Source organism: Numida meleagris, chromosome 3, assembly GCF_002078875.1.
Source record: "Numida meleagris isolate 19003 breed g44 Domestic line chromosome 3, NumMel1.0, whole genome shotgun sequence".
NCBI lineage: Eukaryota > Metazoa > Chordata > Aves > Galliformes > Numididae > Numida > Numida meleagris.
The window spans coordinates 68,212,685-68,233,108 of record NC_034411.1 but is presented as its reverse complement, the minus strand read 5'-3'; the positions used below and the strand labels follow the sequence as shown (position 1 = coordinate 68,233,108).

General features: G+C 38.1%; 1 protein-coding gene across 4 annotated transcripts in view; it reads right to left on the bottom strand.

Annotated features, from left to right (window-relative positions):
• The window catches only part of ATG5 (autophagy related 5), a 76,351-nt gene continuing 56,822 nt past the window's right edge, over positions 896-20,424 (bottom strand). For 2 of the 4 annotated variants that reach the window (XM_021389579.1, XM_021389580.1), the window contains exon 8: positions 915-2,418. In XM_021389579.1, coding sequence (XP_021245254.1) covers positions 2,282-2,418 — 137 coding nt within the window. In that variant the 3' untranslated portion in view covers positions 915-2,281. Of the gene's footprint in view, positions 2,419-11,041; positions 11,108-20,424 lie in introns of all 4 variants that reach the window. The other 2 variants (XR_002436347.1, XM_021389581.1) reach the window with 2 other exon arrangements.

Genomic DNA, 20,424 nt, shown 5'->3' with positions numbered 1-20,424 from the left:
AAGACTCCATTTTTGTGACGTGGTCCTCTCGTGCAGGCGCATCACCTGACCAGCTCTTTAAACAGCTCTTGCTTCTCCAACATTAAAACATTGTTTTTGCCATCCCTTGACAAAAATCCTTATTTAGCTGGAAATGAAGACAGACCCAAACTTTTTAATTTTTTTTTTAATGAAATTTAAATAGTTTAAGAGGAAAGAGTATGTTTTAAAGCCAAGCTATTTGTTTGTTCCATGCTAGGCCTTAAAAGTTGGATTCACTAGGAAATAACGGAAATAACCTCTACAGGTTTTTTGATGTACTGCCTCTTATAACACTATCCTGATTAACCGAAAAATTATCCCTACAAAATACTTTTTTTTTTAATATTAAAACTATAAAATATTTGCTTTACCCACTGGCAGGACTTTGAAATTCTCCAGAATATTTAAATACGTCCATCTAAGAAAGTTAACAAATGCCAATCCAACACCGCAACAAAAGTTCCAAACAGAACTGGAAATTAAAATAATTCAACCAGATCATCCCACTGTAAGAATATTATATTTCAGTTCTGCATGAACACAGACCAGCATGTTTTGTCGCGTTTTAGAGGCTTGCCACATCCCGCAGAATACAGCGTATGTTTATTTCCCTGTTACCTTTTTCCTTCCATTTCCTTTATACCATTTCTTTATTTACATTTAAAACACTATCTAGTCTGTTCTATTCACATTTTTCTGCCCTTTGGGCCTTTCTTGTCTCAATTCTATCCTCATCCCATCCCCCCTGCTTCTAAAAGAGTTTTTTGTTTGTTTGATTGATTTCTATTTTGTTCTTTTTCAGCTAAAGGTAAGTATTCTACCAAGAAGAACAGAAACAAGCAGAATGGGAATAGCAGTGGGAGTTATCAGGACGTTTGCAAGCCATAACTTTGAGTAGTAACTTCAACAGCTACACTCTTTTTGATAGAAAAATGTCATGCTTTTTTTTTTTTAAATATATATTTGCTAATATTTGACGTACTTGATAATATGTCTACTATAAACATAGCGTTGTGCCACACAGAACCAGAAACTGCAGACAAAACAATATGGCACACACTTTGATGAATTCAGTGTAACACAAAAAGTGGCAGATTCCTTGCAGCAGCAGCTGTAACGGTAAGAAACATTTAGAAACAAAGCACCCCGATAACCTAAGAAGAGATTTGCTAAAATAAGGAAAGTTCTGTGCAATGAGATTATAATCTTTCAAATTTCAGACTGATTGCCCAAGGATCACAGTAGAAAACTAAACTCAAAAGCAAGGAAGTATTAGCTTATAGAAGCCTCAGCTTTCCAAAAATCAAAATTATTAGAAAGCAATGTATCTGTTGATCATCCTACAATTTAACTGTTTTCTTGTCTATGGGAATAAACAGCAGGATACAATAGTTTGCAACATTTGTTTACTTTTTTTTCCCCCAACTTTTTGTACTAATTAAAGAAAATATTCTCAGAGAAAAAAAAATTAAATGAACACAAAGAAATGTCATGAGAAATCTTGAGACAAATTATCCTACAACACCGCTAGTCTATGAAAACTGGTTGGAATAATAAACATACCGGAGTACTCAGTGACAGCAGACAAATCAAAAGTATTTGTAAATTATTAAGTTGTGCATGTTTTCAAATGACAAAACACGCTGATGGGTTTGCTTTTAAAATCTCTCACTGTTTGTTATCACAGTTAAAAGATCATTTGCATACCAATACACATACTGTAAACATGACATTCTCATTAAGGAAAGATGGGTTTACAGTAATTCGATCTTTTACAAAAAGCTATTGGTAACTAAATCTGTCGGTGCCTAAGTTTTCTAGAAAATTAAACCAATGTTTCCACTCTTAGAGTTGAAACATTACCGCTTTAGGAAATAGCCCTGCTTATTTGTTAATCAGAAATACAACCGAGTGGCACATTTCCACTTGCTCTTCGGCTGACAGTTTCAGCTTCATTACATTTTACAAGAAAACAGCAGACTTGCAGAGGTCCTGTAAATTCTTTCATATCGCAACTGAAGTTTAATTACAGCGGTGAAGAAAAGCAGCAGTGATGCAAAATAAGATCAGCCCAATTGCCCTTATCTGATGATAGGATCTCTCTTCCTGTTTGGCTTGCAGCAGTGAGGACTTCTTGTTTTGTTTCATTTTTTGTTTTTTTCTGGTCAGGCTGCCTGTCTCAAGACTGACACAAGCAAGTAGTTAACATGCCCTTAGAATTCCACCTTGAGAATGATCCTCATACCAACATCGCCAAGTTTCAATCAGTAGGTCGGGGAATGATACTAATGTGAAGAAAATTATCTGGATAGCTCATATGTTCACTTAGCCACTGTAGTGGTGTTTCCAGCATTGGCTCAATTCCATGAATCATCACTTGAGTCGTCTTCTCTCCGTCTAATTCAAAGAAAAAGAGAAACCACTGAGTACATCATTCAAAGTTCACAGGAAGATTAAACATTTACTTATACTTAATTTACAGTAGATTTAATTGGTGTTACAGAGTTCAGTCTTCAACAGAATGAAAAGCAGGAAATACTGATATGGAGAAAGCTAAGACTAGTATCACCTAAGAACGAAACTAAGGTAAAACAATTCCAATTAAAAATCAGTTTAAAACGAAACTTAATCCAAGTGCCATTCTTCTTCACTAGTTGCAAGTTTTTTTTCCCCCCCACAGCAATTACAGCTTGGTGTCAACACAGTTAAGGCATATCTATCTGTCCCAGAAATAAGCTATATGAATACTTGGGTGATTATGCTTAAGTTATTAGGCTTCCTAAAACTTAACCGATGACGTGTTTTTAATAATTAATATGCTTTCTGCTGAAAAAGTAAGACTATGTGCAATATGTCATAAACATAACATACGTAATGTTCCTGAATTAATTTTGTTTTGCTAAGAATAATTTACTTGAGAATCTAGCAATATTACTGAGAGTTACTCAGAAGGCTGAGTTGGCACCAGCTTTTTCCTCACTTAGTTTCATCTCTTGGAAAAGCTATGTTTGTAAATGATTCCCAGTACGACAAGAATATATTCTAAGAATATTTCAATTCTTTTTATTTATACTTGTCCCGGAGGATGCAAGTACTTTGATCCTTTGATTCAAATGGTGGGAACCAGCTAAAGCAACTGACATAACTGTCACAAAATGAACTAAAAAAAAAACTGAAAATGAAAATTTATTTCAGAGTCATGATACGAGAAGTGCATTTAAAATATGCTCCAAATAATGGTTAGGGGAAAAAAAAAAAAGTAAGCAGTGACCTTCTGCTGTTTTTATACTATACTCTGGCTTTCTCACATGGACCTACCACAGTGAAATCCAAATGCAAAGCGCAGAAATATCACTGCCTTTTCTAACTGGGATTGTATCCCCCTGCCATCTACAGAAGAGATCAAACCACTGTGCTGCCCAAGCTGCTGAGAGACAGTGGAACCTAGGATGTCAAAGGTACCATTACTGGCTCTTTCATTCAGCTCCCCCAGTTACAGCATAACTCCTACTTCGTAAGACAGATAAAATCTTATTTGCGTTCAGCAGCCCAAATGAAAGCTGCCTGAAAGAGTTTGTATTTTAACCTGGTATCTATTCCAGCACAGGCAACATTATTTTAGGAACAATCAACCTTGAATACACTGTTAACTTTACACTAGAAATAATTCCTACTGCAGAAGCTGACAATTGTGTTTATCTAAAATAAAGCACCACGTATTAGTTACATATTAACTACATATGGTATCATATTCTATACAAATTCTTGATGAAAATAGAAAGCTTGATTCCATAGATGGCATAGTACACGTTATCATACTTGATTAAGTATAAACAATTGCTGTTTTCTGGCTTTACTGCAGACAGGTCAGAAAACAGCACATCAGGCAGAATAGATTTCTGGTACTTCCAACCAGAACAGGTATTTATGGGGTTGAAACACTACTCATCAAGTGTTTAAACTCCTAAAGAAAAAATTCCCAGTAATCAAGTTTTTATGCTGAGAAGCTGAGAACACTCCATATTTTCAATATAAAGTAAAAGAAACATTTAACACTTTCAAACTAAAGTCAACCTGTGGTATGCCATAAATTGGCTGTAACATTGATAGATATTTACATACCATAACATTAGTTAATTGTCAGAGTGACCTCATTTGCATGCAGAGATGGCGGAAAATACAGTACTAGTTTAGAGATTTATTTTACAGCAACTTTGTTGCTGCATGCAGGGGAAAAAACCTTGAAAGCTCAGGAAAAAGTTTCAACAAGAGTTAAAATGTAAACACAGATCAGAGAATTTCTTGTTATGTCACAATATGATAGACGTGTTACTGCAAAATTTGATCACACATCATACATAAAAACTCACAGAATAATTCAAATGTATTATCATGCATATAAAAAACCTTAAAAAACCATTATTTCTCCACTTCTTCCCAATTCTAACCCTGTCCTTATTCGTACATCTCTTTCATCTGTAAATTTAGTAAGAATGCTCTTATTAATGGGCTGAATGATAGAAACATTAAGAGTCTGGTCAGGACAGTCTTCAATTCTTTCTTCCTTTTCATCAGCGAATCATTTGCAATCACTCTCCACCCGGACATTATCTGGTCAATTTCGTACCTCTAAAGTTTCACCAAAAAAAGCCATTGGCTTCCTTACAGCTTTCAAGGATGCACTGTAATCTAATGCCAGAAATTTTACACATTAAAGAAAAGAGTAAGAGAAAACAAAAGATTAATTTGAAACCACTCTGCTTGTGACAAACGCACATTGGCTATTACACAAGTCAATGTTTATGAACATTAGCCTAGGTCCAGATTGTGCTAGCTCCTTATACGCAGCTGTTTTTAGCAAAATCCTGCACTAAAATGCATTTACAATTTCAGAATTTGAGCATCACCTTATGACTGTAGGAAAAGCTTATAAACTCCTTCCTTGACTTCTTTTCTGTATAACAATATTTTTGGATGCATGCACTAACTTGAAGCCTTTTGCTTAAAAATGAAATGCACTTCATCTGGGTGTCCCCATTTCCCTTTCCCTACCCAACTTTGTCCCTTTCTCATACAAATCTTCTGTTCTGTTTCTCAGCACACTGAGAAAGTCTCAGGGGTCAATGAAGAATTTATATTGTAATTAGAATCTACATCTCTGCACCAGTGTTGTTTGTGCCTTAGTATTATCTCTGACAAAGCATCACTTCTCCTTAAGTTTTGCTCCCCTGGAGGCTTGACTAAAGAGATCTTATCTACTAAATCTGTATTTACTGTAGTCTTCTTCCACAAAATCCCTTGTTTTTACTTCAGTATTTTCCCTTCCTTTTGTTACTATAGACCATAAACTCTCACTTAAGTTGCATTTACCCAAACTTTCTTCAACTTTCACGTTTCAAGTAATTTCCCCATTTCGAATCGCATATAGAATCTCTCTCATAGATGGCTCCTTTATTTAACAAAAGCTGAAAAGAGCAAATACATTAACAACTTTGCTGAAAAATACTCATTTTCCCAACAGCTGCCTGTCTAATTAGCACCCACACTACCATTCTGATCTGAGTTCTGGATGATTTGCTAGCTTCTACTGAAAGCTTAATCTACCTGACTTATATCTGTAACAGATCTGCATCACGTTTTTCTTTCCATTATTGTTTGTGAACTTTTAGGAACAGTAGATCATTTGGTTTGCATCTTGACACATCAAGTATTGTTCTCTGCTTCCCCACTCCATATTTTGTTGCACAAAGTATAAAGAGATTGTTGGAATGCCTCTGTAAAAGACTACAAGTTGCTAAACATAATGTATATTGAAATGAGCGACATAAGATTTCAATTCCTTAATTATGTAGAAGATTAATGCCACGTCATTGGACTAGGTCTATAAGAATGAGAGCTAATAACTTTGCTCATCTGTGCTGCATGAGGTTCAGACCTGGAAAGATCATAACTGTCAGCACCCATTTTACAATAAAGAGTAATGTTGTAAAAACCCCAGAATTTTCTCAAAAGCAATGTTAAAATTTTCTAGTCACCCCATTGACTTCTCTTTTTAAGTCAAGATGAAGCTGGGTTACATGCTAGGTATCATATGACATACAGATGGTTTCTTTTACTTTGTTGCAAATAAAGGAAGAAGAAGTGAAAATACAGAAAAACGAAAACACAGCAATAAACATTTCATAGAAAATTTTACAATGTGTGTACACAGTAACTATTTACTTTACATCAGAGCATTTATAGCATTATTGAACTGATGTACAAGTGATAACTACTGTTTTAGCATTCACAAAAAAGCCTCAAGACAAATTAAGCCTCCTGCTATCAGAATGGCTATCAAAGGATTAAGCAATTTTCCTTTGGTTTCCCTATGAAAATTCACAAATTCGAAAGCCACTGTAAGCCCCTGAAAGTTGCTAGTGGCAAATAAGCAGAGATTATAAAGTTTGTTGGTAAAACTTCACAAGGTTCCATCTGTAGAAGGCACACAACTACGACTATCTGTTGTGTACCAACATATTTTTGGGATATTTCAGATCACTTAATTTAGATTCTGACTCAAGGGCTGTAACGTGAAGTATGGTATGAGAGCATACCACGTCTAGTTAGAAGTTTCCCAAAACTATACAAAAAGTGCAGAGAGAAATAGTCAGCTCAGATTGAAAGGAAAGAAGTGTCTACCTCAGTGCTCCTGATCAGAAATCCACCTTGATGCACCCAAAGAAAGCATTGGTATAGGACTCTCTTGCGGATAGGCATCTGATGGAAGGAAATGAGATGGCAGCAGTTGCTGCATCTCAAAAGAGCCCGAGAGAGTGCCTCAAAGCACTCCTCATCCTCAGGCAGCTTGAGTCCACTCCACTATCCCTCTGAGGAGAATGCCCAACTACACTATTTGCTCTTGCTAATCCTAAACTTCCACTAAAACCCTCAATGTCCAATAATTAATGAGAGAGAAAGAGAGAGAGAACAAACAAAGAAGAGGAGAAAATACGTAATCCTCAGGGAAGTCAGGAAGATGCGCAGTGTCACAGTAACAAGTGATAAGTTTTTCTGTTTCCTTTAGCCACATAAATTATTGCCTGCGAGCTAAAACACTCAAAATCAGAACACAAGAGAATTAAGTTACTCAGCATCAATTCAAGTAGTTACACACACTCCTGGTGTAATCCAATACTACTGGATGATCTCTATTTAGAGAAGAATTTAAAAAGATGAAGAAAACCAATTGCTTTTCAGATGGATTCAAGTGTCTACAAGCAGAATGGTCAGGAGGAGCTATTCCTGGCAAAGCTGTGTATTTCAGCCACTTTCCACCCATATTAGCACCACAAAGGTCAAAGATGCTACAGCTAGAAACTCCCTTTCACCTACCCAAAATCAGCTTTCTAGCCAACCTACATCACTGTGATTCACCACTTAAAACCCCTCATGGCTTGAAATGACTCCATTCAGACTTGTTGCCTCTCAGCAAGAACAAGTCAATGTAATGGGCAATGTAGCTGGCTTAAATACTTTCACTGACAGACATTGCAAGACATTTTAGATTTAGCAAGAATTTCCCTAGTGTACTTCAGTTAGAATCCTCTGTATGCAAGTCCTCTGCATAGTAAGTCCCAGAACTGGCCTACAGCCATTAAAATGGACAATGCAGAACCCTTTCTTATTCAGGGACTCACCACTTACTAAACTGCCTTTAAAACCCCCCAAAGGGAAAACAGTACCCTGTACTCCAAACTAGGAAATCAAATAATGTGCTCCTTGCATGATATATGGTCGCAGGAATAAATTAGACAGCGGTACTAAAAATTGTAGGGACTAAGAATAAACAAGGAAAAAATATCATGCACTATCAACCTCATGAGCAATGTAACAGCGGTAGTTCCCAGCATTTTCAGTTGTGAAATGGGCCATAAAAACCTGCTTGCTTATCCTTAGAACACATCACAGGTTCTGGATTAGATATCACTAATGGTATTCCTGACAACAGGTTATACCACACAGTGTAACAGGGAGCAGAGATTTCCCTCTTTTGTGACTATTTTGTAGCTGCTTTCCGTTTCATCCCTTCTGCTCTTCAAATCACCAGGCAGTGGAACAACCCTTCAGGCGCAGGTACCTCAAAGCAGCCAAAACACTCCTTGACCATGTGCGCTCACAGATGGTGCCTCTGACATCTCAGAATCTGAAGAAACATGCTGACATCTTTATGGGGCAGACTTTAATCTGCCTCCTTAGGATCTCATAGGAAATTATTTACAGATAGGTAACCTTCAGTGGTGTGCTTCACGTGTAGCTGCAACTACTAAATTCATCACTGACAGATATTGTCGACTGTTCTTTTAAAACAAGTCTCTGGCAAGAAAAGGTTGAAACTTCCCTGAAAACTAATGGTTTTTGGTTAAGAGCAAAGAATTACATGCAAGTCTTTTTCAGAAGACTACACCGAATAGCAAGCAAATGAATTCAAAAGCTTCTGTGTTTTAACCTGTAACCACAGGTGGTAAGAACGAACTGGATAGTGGTTGGAGTTACCCTCCCATTTGTAGGTAGTCCAGGTTGGTTACTTTACTGAGAAGAGACAGCCCCAGACAAGTCTTGTGGTCCAATGACTTGTGCACCAGTAGAAGAATATAAATAAACAAGCACTCAATGAATGTACTTCACTTTCTGTACTTGTAAGTAGGTAAGAAGTCTTTAAAAAAAAAAGAAAAAGAAAACCCCCAAACTGCAATGTTGTCAGCAATAGTTCAATTTGACACAGTCATCTTTCAACTGCTAGCACTGAAAATGATGAACAGCATTTAGCTCTTCAAGAACAACCTGTTCAAAACAGAAAATAATCCCAGTGTCTGAAGTTTAAATTGACAATGAGTAGACACTATTTACAACAAAGCAATTACTTTTATTGCATTTGATACAAAGCTGCACCCGCTCATAGAATATCTGCAAACTTCCAAAAAACAACCACCTAAGGGTTTATTTATTAACATTTATTAACATTTTAACACTACTTTTGTACTATTTAGTCAGACATCACATCTTTTTTTTCATTTATGGCGGAATATTTCCTCGCTTTGTCACCAAACTTAGCTATGGAATGAATTCAACCCATTTATACATCTAATATTCATGCTTTGATTTTTTAAGTATCTTTAAAAAGAAATATATGGTAAAACATCATTTCAGTTTTATCCATTTATAAACTCAAGTGATTCCGGAACATTTCTGTAATCCATTTCTGACAAGTGCATGTGCAATAGCAACTGAAGTACAGAAATGCAGTGAGAAGTTTAGATTCACAGTAGCAGTGACCTCAATATAAACATCTCAAATACAAAAACATTTTAAACAAATCATACCTACTCAGTTGAGTACTAACAGGTACTCAATACCTCTGCAGTTTTACGATAAGTGAAGACAAAAAAATGTTGAGCTTGTCTCACCTCAAGACCAACCGATCACAAGCTCTTTCTAATGAGCTCAGCACACGTACTTGAGAGAGAGAACATTAAAAGTCTCTTTACTGATACAAAATACTTACGCAACTATTACTTTGAAGTCTAAAGGAATTACACATCGGGTATCAAGCAGGATTTTTTTACTTTAAAAACTGTTTAAATAGGAACAAAATCTTAGTACAAGTTTTCAGAAGCTTCACAATAGTCTATTTCAACTAAAGGCCAATGGCTTTCCTTACTTCTCTGTGAATTCAACTTCATTGCAAAAAGGACCAGCCTTACTATTCACAGTAGTATCAGCATTGCCAGAAGTTACTCATTCCCACAGCAATCTTAACATATTTTCCACCTTCCTTTAATCACACATAAGCTAACAAAATTACTATTCCCTTCCTCTCCCCTAATTTGGAGTAATTAGCAGTTTAAAGAGAAACACAGATGATATACTGGATTGCAACTGGCAAGATATGCTGTTCACTATACTCTGAGCAAGAATGAGAAAATAAAAAATCCGAGAAGCTGACTCTAAAATAGCCTAGCCACAACAAAAGGTTCTGTCTGACCTCAAAGCTTTAGAGGCTGATGTGTGACATGATGGCACAGCAATGACTTGTCATTCCTTCCTGCAAATCCTGCCAGCACTGGGGAAAGCGACCGATGCTGTTTCAGGTGAAGAATTCACACATGGAAGTATATGTTGAATACGCTAGTCAGAACCAGGCTTTTTTCCCTCAAAATTACTCTGCATCTGGAACAAACATCGTTCCAAATACAAGAGCAATTTGGGGAAGAACTTCAGTTCAGATGTAATCCGATTGCCCAGTGTAAGTATAACTCAGCCACCAGGTAGAACTTTTTAACAGGCAGCAATACATCTCTCATTTTAATCACTGGCAGTAATATAAGCTCAATTGCTCAAATTGAAGGTCACAGCTTTCCCAAATATGTTCAAGGCTCTGGATATTTTTGATATCTACACAAATATCACACACTACTTTTAACCATGGCACACTCCTGACCTCAAAGACAACCAAAGGTAAATAATATCCAAAACTTCAAAAAGATGTTTAAAATACATAAACATTAAATTTTAATCGATTTGTCAAACAACCCCACACAGATAATCTCTAATTTTTTTAAAAATTATTATTATGCTCCAAGATGAACAGTTCAAAATATCAATCTCTCTCCACCCTGCATTATATTGCTATTCACATCATCTGGCTCAATTTCACCCTTAGTGCTTTGATGTCATCCTACCAGAGCCCCTCCTAAGAACTGCTGCTTCTTCGTCCAAAAGGCTATGACAGAACTGGACCTGTGGCAACCTCCATGAAGCCTGTTCTTCCGAAGTACATGACTATAAAAGCAAAACTGTACAAAATTCTCAGTTATTTCTACACTGTGATACTATGAAGACCACATCCACTGATTTGGAGCTATGCTTTAAATAGTGTTGTATTTTTCTAGGCACTTTTGATCCAGGCCACTAGGTTTATCTCTACAGGATCTTCTTGTGGCTGAAATATTTATTACATTAAAGGAGAGGAAACCGTTACCTTGCCACCATTCTTAGTATGATTAGATTCCCTGGATGATATTCCGGTAGTTCTAGCCTTCTCTATCTACAAAAGGAAAGGACGTGAATATACAACATTATCATCTACATGAAGCATCATTATATACTGTGATAAAGTATTTGGCATTATTCCCACTCATTATTTTCGTCATGCAATTTTTCCTCTCAGTTTCCTGTCAATCCTCAAGTTAGATAGCTACATTTCTTAAACACAACAATATGGTCAATCACCTCTTACAAAAGTTTAATAAACTTGAGGGCAGCTTATGAGAATTTGGGATGCGCTTCAAATCTTGCACCAGCTAGGCAGTAGGTAAACAAACTAGAAAACATTTTTCCATCTCACTGAAAAAATTCTTAGAGAATACATTTAGCTTCAAACACCAGTAAATCCAAGTTGCATGAAAAGCCTTTTTTTAAATTTTTTCTTCTTGTGTATTTAACAGAAGCTCTTAATAAAGCTGATGCAGGTAATCCCAAGCTAATTTACGACAAACCAAAAGTGCTTTTCTTCTACCACGAAAATGTTAGCATTTAAAAGGTTTTAGAACACCGAGACCAAGATACTTCTCAAACATCTAAGCCCCAGGAACGTGGAAAAAAAAATCATAAACAAATCACCAGCAAATATCCTTATATTCCTTCTTCCTAAGAGCAATTCCCTTCCTAGTATCCATGCTTCAGCCTAAGCCCTGAACTAGTAATGCATCTGCATCACTTTATAGCATATTCATATTCATAACTGAAACTCTTTTTTTTTTTTTGCAAAGCACTTAAATTTGGCTATGCATATATGAACAAAAAGCTAAGTTCCGTCCATCCTGAGCTACTGTCCATGTAACAAGCAAGCATACAAGATATTTATACATAGAAGGAATAGGCAAGGTTGTGTTAGGAGTTGTGTAGCTTTTCAAATTGCAGGATATTGACTTATAAGTTAACCCTTACTTTTACCATGCATTTAATTAAGGTCGAGGTTTTCCTTCCCTCTAAACTTTCTACAGGTGACCTTCAGAAATTAAGAATTGGTTGTGTATACTGACAGTAGGCTAAATGTAACCAAGATGGTTCTTAAAAAATTGAAACATTTGATAAAGATTAGTATAAATCAGATCAATTTGATACAAGATTTCTTGTTGCTAACTGTTCGCGGGGACTTTTAAAATGTCATTGTTTTCAACAGCATGGTTCTCCCAAACAACTATCAAATTCTCTACACATTCTACGCATATGCACATTTATGCACTTTTAAAGGTTTTTAATGGCATTCTTGAACTTTCAACCTCTACTTTACTTTATTTTCAAGTTACTATAATTCACATAATGCCTGCAAATATTATTCTATTGTAGTGATTGTCCATCTTTTGTAATTAACTTTTCAGCTACTCAAATGATGAACCACTCTTAGCAAGACAAAGCAAAGGATTGCTGTTGCTGCAACAAGTCAATACAGAAAAATTCAGCAACTTTACTTGTTTTCATGTAGTCATGATGATATTTTTCAGTTTATCTGCTCAGTTTTAATAAATCAAACTCAGAAGTGGACTTTCAGACATAATTATTATTCAGATACATTTGCCTGAAAAGTAATTGGATATATATACAGATCAAAGATCTAATGGTTGCTACTTTACGTTTTGCACCTTCCTCCATTTAACAGGAGAAAGATGAACCATTTTTGCCTTTTTTAAAATGCTACTTACAATAATATTATTATGAAAGTTAACAAAGTAAACTTCACAAGCAAAGTAAACATGAAATTGTGGATGAGCTATTCAATTAACCCATAAGAACAGACAGTTTCGGTCCATGTCTGACAAATTCTCCAATCTCTGCTAAGCTGATCAGTAAAAACCCAGCTAATTGAATCCACTGATGTGAAAAACCACAGGCTCAAATCTGTGCTGCATACATCAAGCTGAAGTATTTCTGCTTCAGCCATGGCGGTAATAGTCAGTGGGGTCAGGTCAAAGAGGGTTAAAGTGAGTCAGGATATAGCCAAAGGAATACATCAAACACTGATTTTAAAAGGGCAATTAATCTTAGACAGAAATGCTTCCTGGGGAATGAGATCTCAATCTTAAGAGCACACTACACGATGTAGCAGTAAAAATGTACATATACAAGCTTAGAGAGCTTTCATCCTGTGATCACAAACAGAAGGGGAGTGCTGTTTATCAGAGAAATACAAACTCTTGCTAAAATACTTACATTAGCTTCTTCCAGGCCCTTACTCATTGAAAAATAAATTATTTAATGAGTAGGCAATATAGTTTGCACACATAAAATTTCTTTTTCTGTACACATACTGTAAGTTCTTTTAAGCAGTTAGTAGATTAAAGCATTTAGAGATCTCCAGCACAACACAAAGAATTTACTTTTGAAAAAATTAGGAAAGAGTAGATAAAGGAGCAATGGAATACCTGAAGGGCTATTTAAACTGAACAGGAACTTATTAAATAAAGTCACAAAATAGTTACCTGTTCAACGGTAAGATTGCAGATCAATTTTCCTCAAAAGTTCATTTTATTTTTTCCATACCAAAATACCTGAAGAGTTAGCTTCAACAACTGATACATTACCACATTATCTTTTTAGACAAAATTTGACTTCTTTAGAGTCCTGGAAATATTTTTTGACTTTAAAGCAGAACAGAGCATCCATGAAATTTTTAACAAAAGCATGTAATATTCGTAAACAAGAATTTGCTAAATATCATTAAGCCATGTGGACAAAACAATGTAAGACCACAGTTCTGAAACGAGTTACAGCTTATTTTGTTGCACTAGTTTGTGCTTTTGAAGAGCTGGCTCTGCAACCAACCTTCCATTGGAGGGTACTGATTCCTAACATCAGGAGTAGCAGAATGGGATCTACCTGTGTATCTGGTAGACATGTGGCTTCTTTGTTTTAATTCACAGAACGGCATGGGTTGGAACTGGATTATCTTTAAGGTCCTTTCTAATCTCCCTGCTATGGGCAGGGTTGCCAGCCTCTAGATCAGGCTGCCCAGGGCCCCATCCAACCTGGCCTTGAACACCTCCCGGGATGGGGCACTCACAACTACTCTGGGCAGCCTGTGCCAGTGCCTCATCTCCCCCTGAGTAAAAAATTTCCAACTAACATCTCAACTAAACCTCCATTCTTTTAGTTTAAAGCTATTCATCCCTGTCCTATCACTATCAGACCATGTAAAAAGTTGATTTCCCTCCTGTTTACAAGCTCCACTCAAATACTGGAAGTCCACAATAAGGTTTCCCTGGAACTTTCTCTCTCCAAGCTAAACAAGCCCAACTCCTTCAACCTTTCTTCCTAAGAGAGGTGCTCCAGCCCTCTTTGTGGTCCCCTCCTACACCTGCTCCAAAAGCTCCACATCTTTCTTGTGCTGGGGACTCCAAGCCTGGAAAGGGATGTGGCAGAGCAGAGGGGGGACAACCACCTCCATTGCCCTGCTGGCCACCCCTCTTCTGATGCAGCCCATGATATGGTTGGCTTTCTGGGCTGTAAGTGCACACTGCTGGTTTATGTCCAATTTTTCGTCCACTGGGAACCCCAAGTCCTTCTCCATAGGGCTTTTCTCAATGAGTTCTCCCAGTCTGTGTACTTATCTGGAGTTACCCCGATCCCAGTGCAATACCTTGCACTCTGCCTTGTTGAGCCTCATTAGGTTTATGCGGGTTTCAAACCAGTCCAGGTCCATCTGAATAACATCTCCTCCTTCTATTGTATCAATTACATCACTCAGCTTGGTGTCATCAGAAAACTTTCTGAGGGTGCACTCGATCTAGGTTGTTGATAAAGATGTTGAAGAGCACCAGTCCCAACACGGAACCCTGGGGGAAAGCACTCATCATGAGTCTCCTCCTGGACGTAGAGCCATTAACCATAACCCTCTGACTGCAACCATCCAACCAATTATTTACCCACCAAATAGTCCAGCCTTCAGCTCCACCTCTCTTCAATTTAGAGACAAGTATGTGGTGCAAGATCATATCAAAGGCTTTGCACAAGTCCAGGCAGACAACATAATTTGCTCTTCCTTTGTTGTCCACCAATGCCAGCACTCATAGGTCACCAGATTGGTTATGCATGATCTGCCCTTGCTGAAGCCACAGTGGCTGTCTCAGATCACCTCCTCATCTCACGTATGCCTTAACATAGCTTCCAGGAGAATCTGCTCCATGATCTTCGCAGGCACAGACATGAGGCCCACTGGCCTGTAGTTCCCTGAGACTTCCTTTCTTAAAAATGTGAATGATGATTCCCTTTTTCCAGTCACTGGGGACTTCACCTGACAGTCATGACTTTTCAAATACGATGGAGAGTGGCTTCACAATCACATCACCCAGTTCTTTCAGGGCTCTGGGATGCATGTCATCAGGCCCCGTAGACATGCACACATTCAGCTTTGTGAGGCAATTTCTAACTTGCTCTACTCTTTCACTGGGAGTGATTTTTCTCCCCCGATCCCTGCCTAGAGGTTCAGGGACACAAGAGGAGTGGAAACCCTGACAGCCAGTGAAGACCAAGGTAAAGTACTTGCTGAATACCTCAGCCTCCTCCATGTCTGCTGAAGCAAGTTATCCCTTCTTGTTTATCGGGGGAGTACACCTTATTTTTCACATCCCTCACCAAGATCAGTTCCATCTGCACTTCAGCTTTCCTGATCCCATCTCTGCGCGTCTGGACAGCATCTCTGTATTCTTCCCAGGCCACATGTCCCTGCTTCCACCCCTATGCATTTCCTTACTCTCCCTTGGTTTGACCAGAGGTCCTTGCTCAGCCATGTCAGTCTCCTGCCTCCTCTGCTTGATTTCTTGTACTTGGGGGACAAAGAGTTCTTGTGCTCTCAGAAAGGTGTCCTTGAAGAGTTGCCAGCTCTGTTCAGTTTCTATGTCCCTAAGGACAGTTTCCCAGGGGATCCCATCCAATAATTCCTTAACCAGATGGAATTTTGCTCCCTTGAAATTCAGGGTTCTGATTCTGCTCTATGCCAGATCCATATTCCTCGAGATCATGAACTCAACCAGGGCACAGTCACTACAGCCTAGACTGCCTCCAATCTTAACCTCTTCAATGATCTCTTCAGCATTAGTGAGCACCAGGTACAGCAAAGCTTCAACTCTGCTTGGTCTGTCTAACACCTGGACTAGGAGTTTCTTGAATTGCTTGCAGCTCACTGTGTTGCTTTCCCAGCAGACATCTGGGTGGCTGAAATCCCCCCTCAGAATGAGAGCCTGCAAATGCAGTGCCTCTTGTATCTGGAGCAAGAAGGCCTCATCAACAGGCTGCTCTCAATCAGGCAGCCTGTCGCAGACCTCAACTACCAGAAGTCCTTTTTTGGTCTGGTCCCTAATTTTAACCCACAAGCTCTCAATCTGATCATGGATGATTCTCAGAGGCAGCCCTTTGCAGTCTATTCACCTCTTCACAGAGAGGGCAAATTACCAGTGAAGAACTGCATTAAGATACTGGACTTATTGAAGCTTCAATGGTGTACATACTCATCGTATTTTGCTATGGTAAGTGGGGTGACAATACCCAACAAGGAAAAAGGGCAAGCGTCACAAGAGACATATCTTCAGTGAGTACAGCATCTCTGTCCATGTGCCAAGCCACTACATAAGACTTCAGCTCTGATATAACAACAAATTTTACCTTGCAAATATTCTCCAAAACAAAAATACAATTTACTCATGGAATGTGAAGATTTCAACATCTCTGATTAAGATGAGCCATTCAAGAAGGGAGCAACTACAATTAACAAGTGCCGCTGAATCCTTATAGAAGGGAGTAAATACAGTATAGCGTTTATTACTGGTTTACTTCATCTTACGTTACTGTTAAGGCTACCACTTTTCTTCTTGTTATCCTTGTAGGTCTTTTGCAGCTTCTCTTCTTTCTAGCCCTGTAAGATGTTTATCTCCTGTGAAAAATCAGGACACACATGTATGCAAAAAGGGAGGAAAAAAAAGACTGCAAAAGAGAACCAAGGAAAACAGGAAAAATTTTACTCAGCCCCCAATAAGGCCACAGAACATGAAGCTAATTTAATGAGCTACATCTATATCTTTAAATGGACCAAGATGCATTCTCTTTACCTCAGGGCAAGAGCCAGCTTAAGCCTCATCAGCTAAAGTTATCTCCCTCACCACAACAGGGACTCGGGGAATGTAACTGGTAGGAGCAGGGGTACCGGATTTTAAACTAAAAGAAGGTAGATTTAGATTAGATAAAGAAATTCTTCACTGTGAGGGTGGTGAGGCATTACAACAGACTGCCCACCCAGAGAAGTTGTGGATGTTCCATGCCTGGAGGCATTCAGGGCCAGGCTGGATGGGGCCCTGGGCAGCCTGATCTAGCAGGCAGCAACTCTACTCACAGCAAGGGGGTTGGAACTGGATGGTCTTTAAGGTCCCTTCCAAACCAAACTACTCTAAAATTCTATGATCTACATTGCTTACTGAGAATATGACCTCTACTGTCAACCCATGAAAACTGAAGTTTTCTGGTAGAGCACTACTTGGCCTAGAGCACAATCATGCCAGAGAACTCCTAATAATCATACCGCGTAAACACCAGGTGTTCTAGTCTTCTTTTGTTTATTAGTGTAATTAAAGCATGGACAAAATTGTTATCACTGTAGTATCCTGGATGACAAATTTACATTGGTAAACCTTCACAAAGGCTTACTACTGTCTCCTGAAAGCTCTGGTAGACCTACTAAAGTCTCCAGTTATATCTTCAGCAGTTACAGTATTAAAGGCAGCACGGATTAGATAGCAAATGAACCCTATCAGGATGATTTCCATATGGAAAAAAAAAGTATTCTGGAGCATCATTACAGTTTCTATTAAACTAACTGACAACAACAAACACATTAGTCTACATACTTTGTGTACTATAGCTGTGGCTGACATGCTTGTTTCCAAAAGCAAAAATATGAGAAGCTATGAGAAAAAACATCTTTTTTCCTGTGAAGCTTTTGATGCTTCAGTCTCTCATACTCAATGAACTGTGCTTGAGATGTGAAAGACAGATTTTGATCAGAATTCGAAGAAACTCCAATTCTTAACTTCTCTACGACCTCAGCGTGACCAGGTGCAAGCCACATCACCTCTCTGCACCTTTAATTCCTCCTTCCTTTTTGTCTGTTCGCTCATCTTTTGTCTAAGTGATGAATTCAGTGGGAACACACTGAAATATCCATACAGCGTATAAAGAACCTGAGGTCTCCTCCTAAAACACAAGAAAATATTCCTTTTAAAACTGGAAATTCACCGCAACCAAAACATTCTGTCAAGGTGCTTTTGATTCCAACACATTTCCTACTAAAACCCAGATGCAAAGCATATTGCTGACATAACTTGTCCAGTTTCTAGTGGTTCTCCCAATCTTTTCTTGACTGCCTAGATTTTTAGATCCACAGCATTCCATCAGGAACTTGGGGACAGCACCTAAAATCTTCCAGGAAGTGTAGCTCTAGCACAGCCCACAAAGTACGCAGCACTGGGATGGTAATAACAACTCTCTTCTGCAGAGAATTCTAGAAGTGCTGGCTTATAGCTTCCAAATGGAATAAACTCAATTTTGAAAAAAAGTTATTCTGTTCTGTGGAGAGTTTTACTTTCTCCATTTCGTACTACTACTGTTAATAACAGACATAAAAACTATTCAGGCACACTTTGTTGTGCCTGAATGAAGTCACTGGCTTTCTGACAAATTTAAAGAGAATAGTCTGGAGTCTGATACTAATAAAACTTATTGGGTGGCCAACAGAACAATTTTAGCTGAAGCTTAACAAATTTCCAGAGGCTTGTCCGAGAAACAGAATTATTTCTTCATTTACTGCACCTCTTTCTGCATTCAGCTCTTTTGAATGTGCGTGCAAGTGCATGCCCAGAAACCACTTTTAAGTCACAAAGAAAAAGCACATTACTCTTGTGATATTAGAAATGTTGCTGAATGGAAAAGACTAGGAAAGGGGAAGAGGGCTCACAAGAAGATAATCCTCATGTCGTTGACTGAGGTGAAGTTGGAGCAAGCCTTAAAACAGCCTCTGCTGCTTCCTGAGAACTTCCAAGCAGAAAGACCACAACCAGCTTGAGATCTCCACTTTTTTGAGGGCAAGAACATTTTTCAGACAGAGAAGTCCTCTGCAAACAAAGAGATGGTTTAGAAATGAAGATGGTTAACAAAAAGCCACATAAACAGTCCAGCTGCCCTAGTACTAACCATCAGAATATTTGTGCCTTTATATATGGTCACAACTAATAGCTATTAGTTCTGGATTCTCAAGCCAGCCTCTGGACTTACCTCCCTTTTGATCAAAAAGGTCTACTAAATCAAAAGGTACGTAATTTTAATACAGAAAAATAAAAAAAATCCACTTCAACTTAAAATAAGGAACTGGGTCAAACAGGTATGAGAAGGTTCGGGGGAAGAGGGAAGTCAGCTACAGAAGGACAATCTAAGCAGATGGCCTAGATGGGAAAACAGACAAATGACAACCCACACCAAATAGGAGACAGCATTTGTGAAGACCTCCTTTAACATGGAGAGCACCATCGAGTCAAAGACAGAAGGAAGGTAGAATGGGTTAAGTAGTAGCCAGAATTTCAGTTCTGATCTCACAAAATGAGTCTCACAGTAGAAAAGACAGTGAATTGGAATTGATACTCACAGCAAGAAGAAAATGAATTAACAGTAATTAAACCCTGATATTTTAAACATCTTTTTGCATATCTGCACACTACAAGGCCTCTAGCCCTTTACAATATTGTCATACCCATACGGGAAAAAAGTGTAGTCATTAAACTGCCTAAGACTGCAAGATACGTTACTGTATTTTGGTGACCTGGAGAAGTATTTCAACACTGCCACCTCAAAAGAACTGAAAAGCACAGGCCAGCCCTGCAAAAGGCACAAACAGTCAGACTTACTAGCTAAAGATGTGGAGTAAAAAATTCCCAAGTCAGTTCACAAGAAACGGTGAGGACTAGGATGCTGCTGAGCTGCTCCTCCTTGCTTTGTAACTCCCACAGTAAACCCACAGTCCAGCTAGTTCTGAGCTCTGATGGTTATTTCACTTCAACCAAAAGGCACTCATATGGTATATACTTAACTCTTCTATTAAATTACTTGTCACTTGCATCAAAAGTAAGAGTCCACATGTCAAATCTAATCGAAATTCTATTTTCTGTTTGACTAATTTCCTGGAAGTCAATGCTTAGAAAACTGAGGGAGAACAAAAACAATTAATGTGTAGTCTCTCATACAAAATACATTAAAAAAAGCTGAGAGTTAATTGAAAACAGTTGATTACTAACATTTTTTTTTTTTAAACAATATCATTCAGTACAG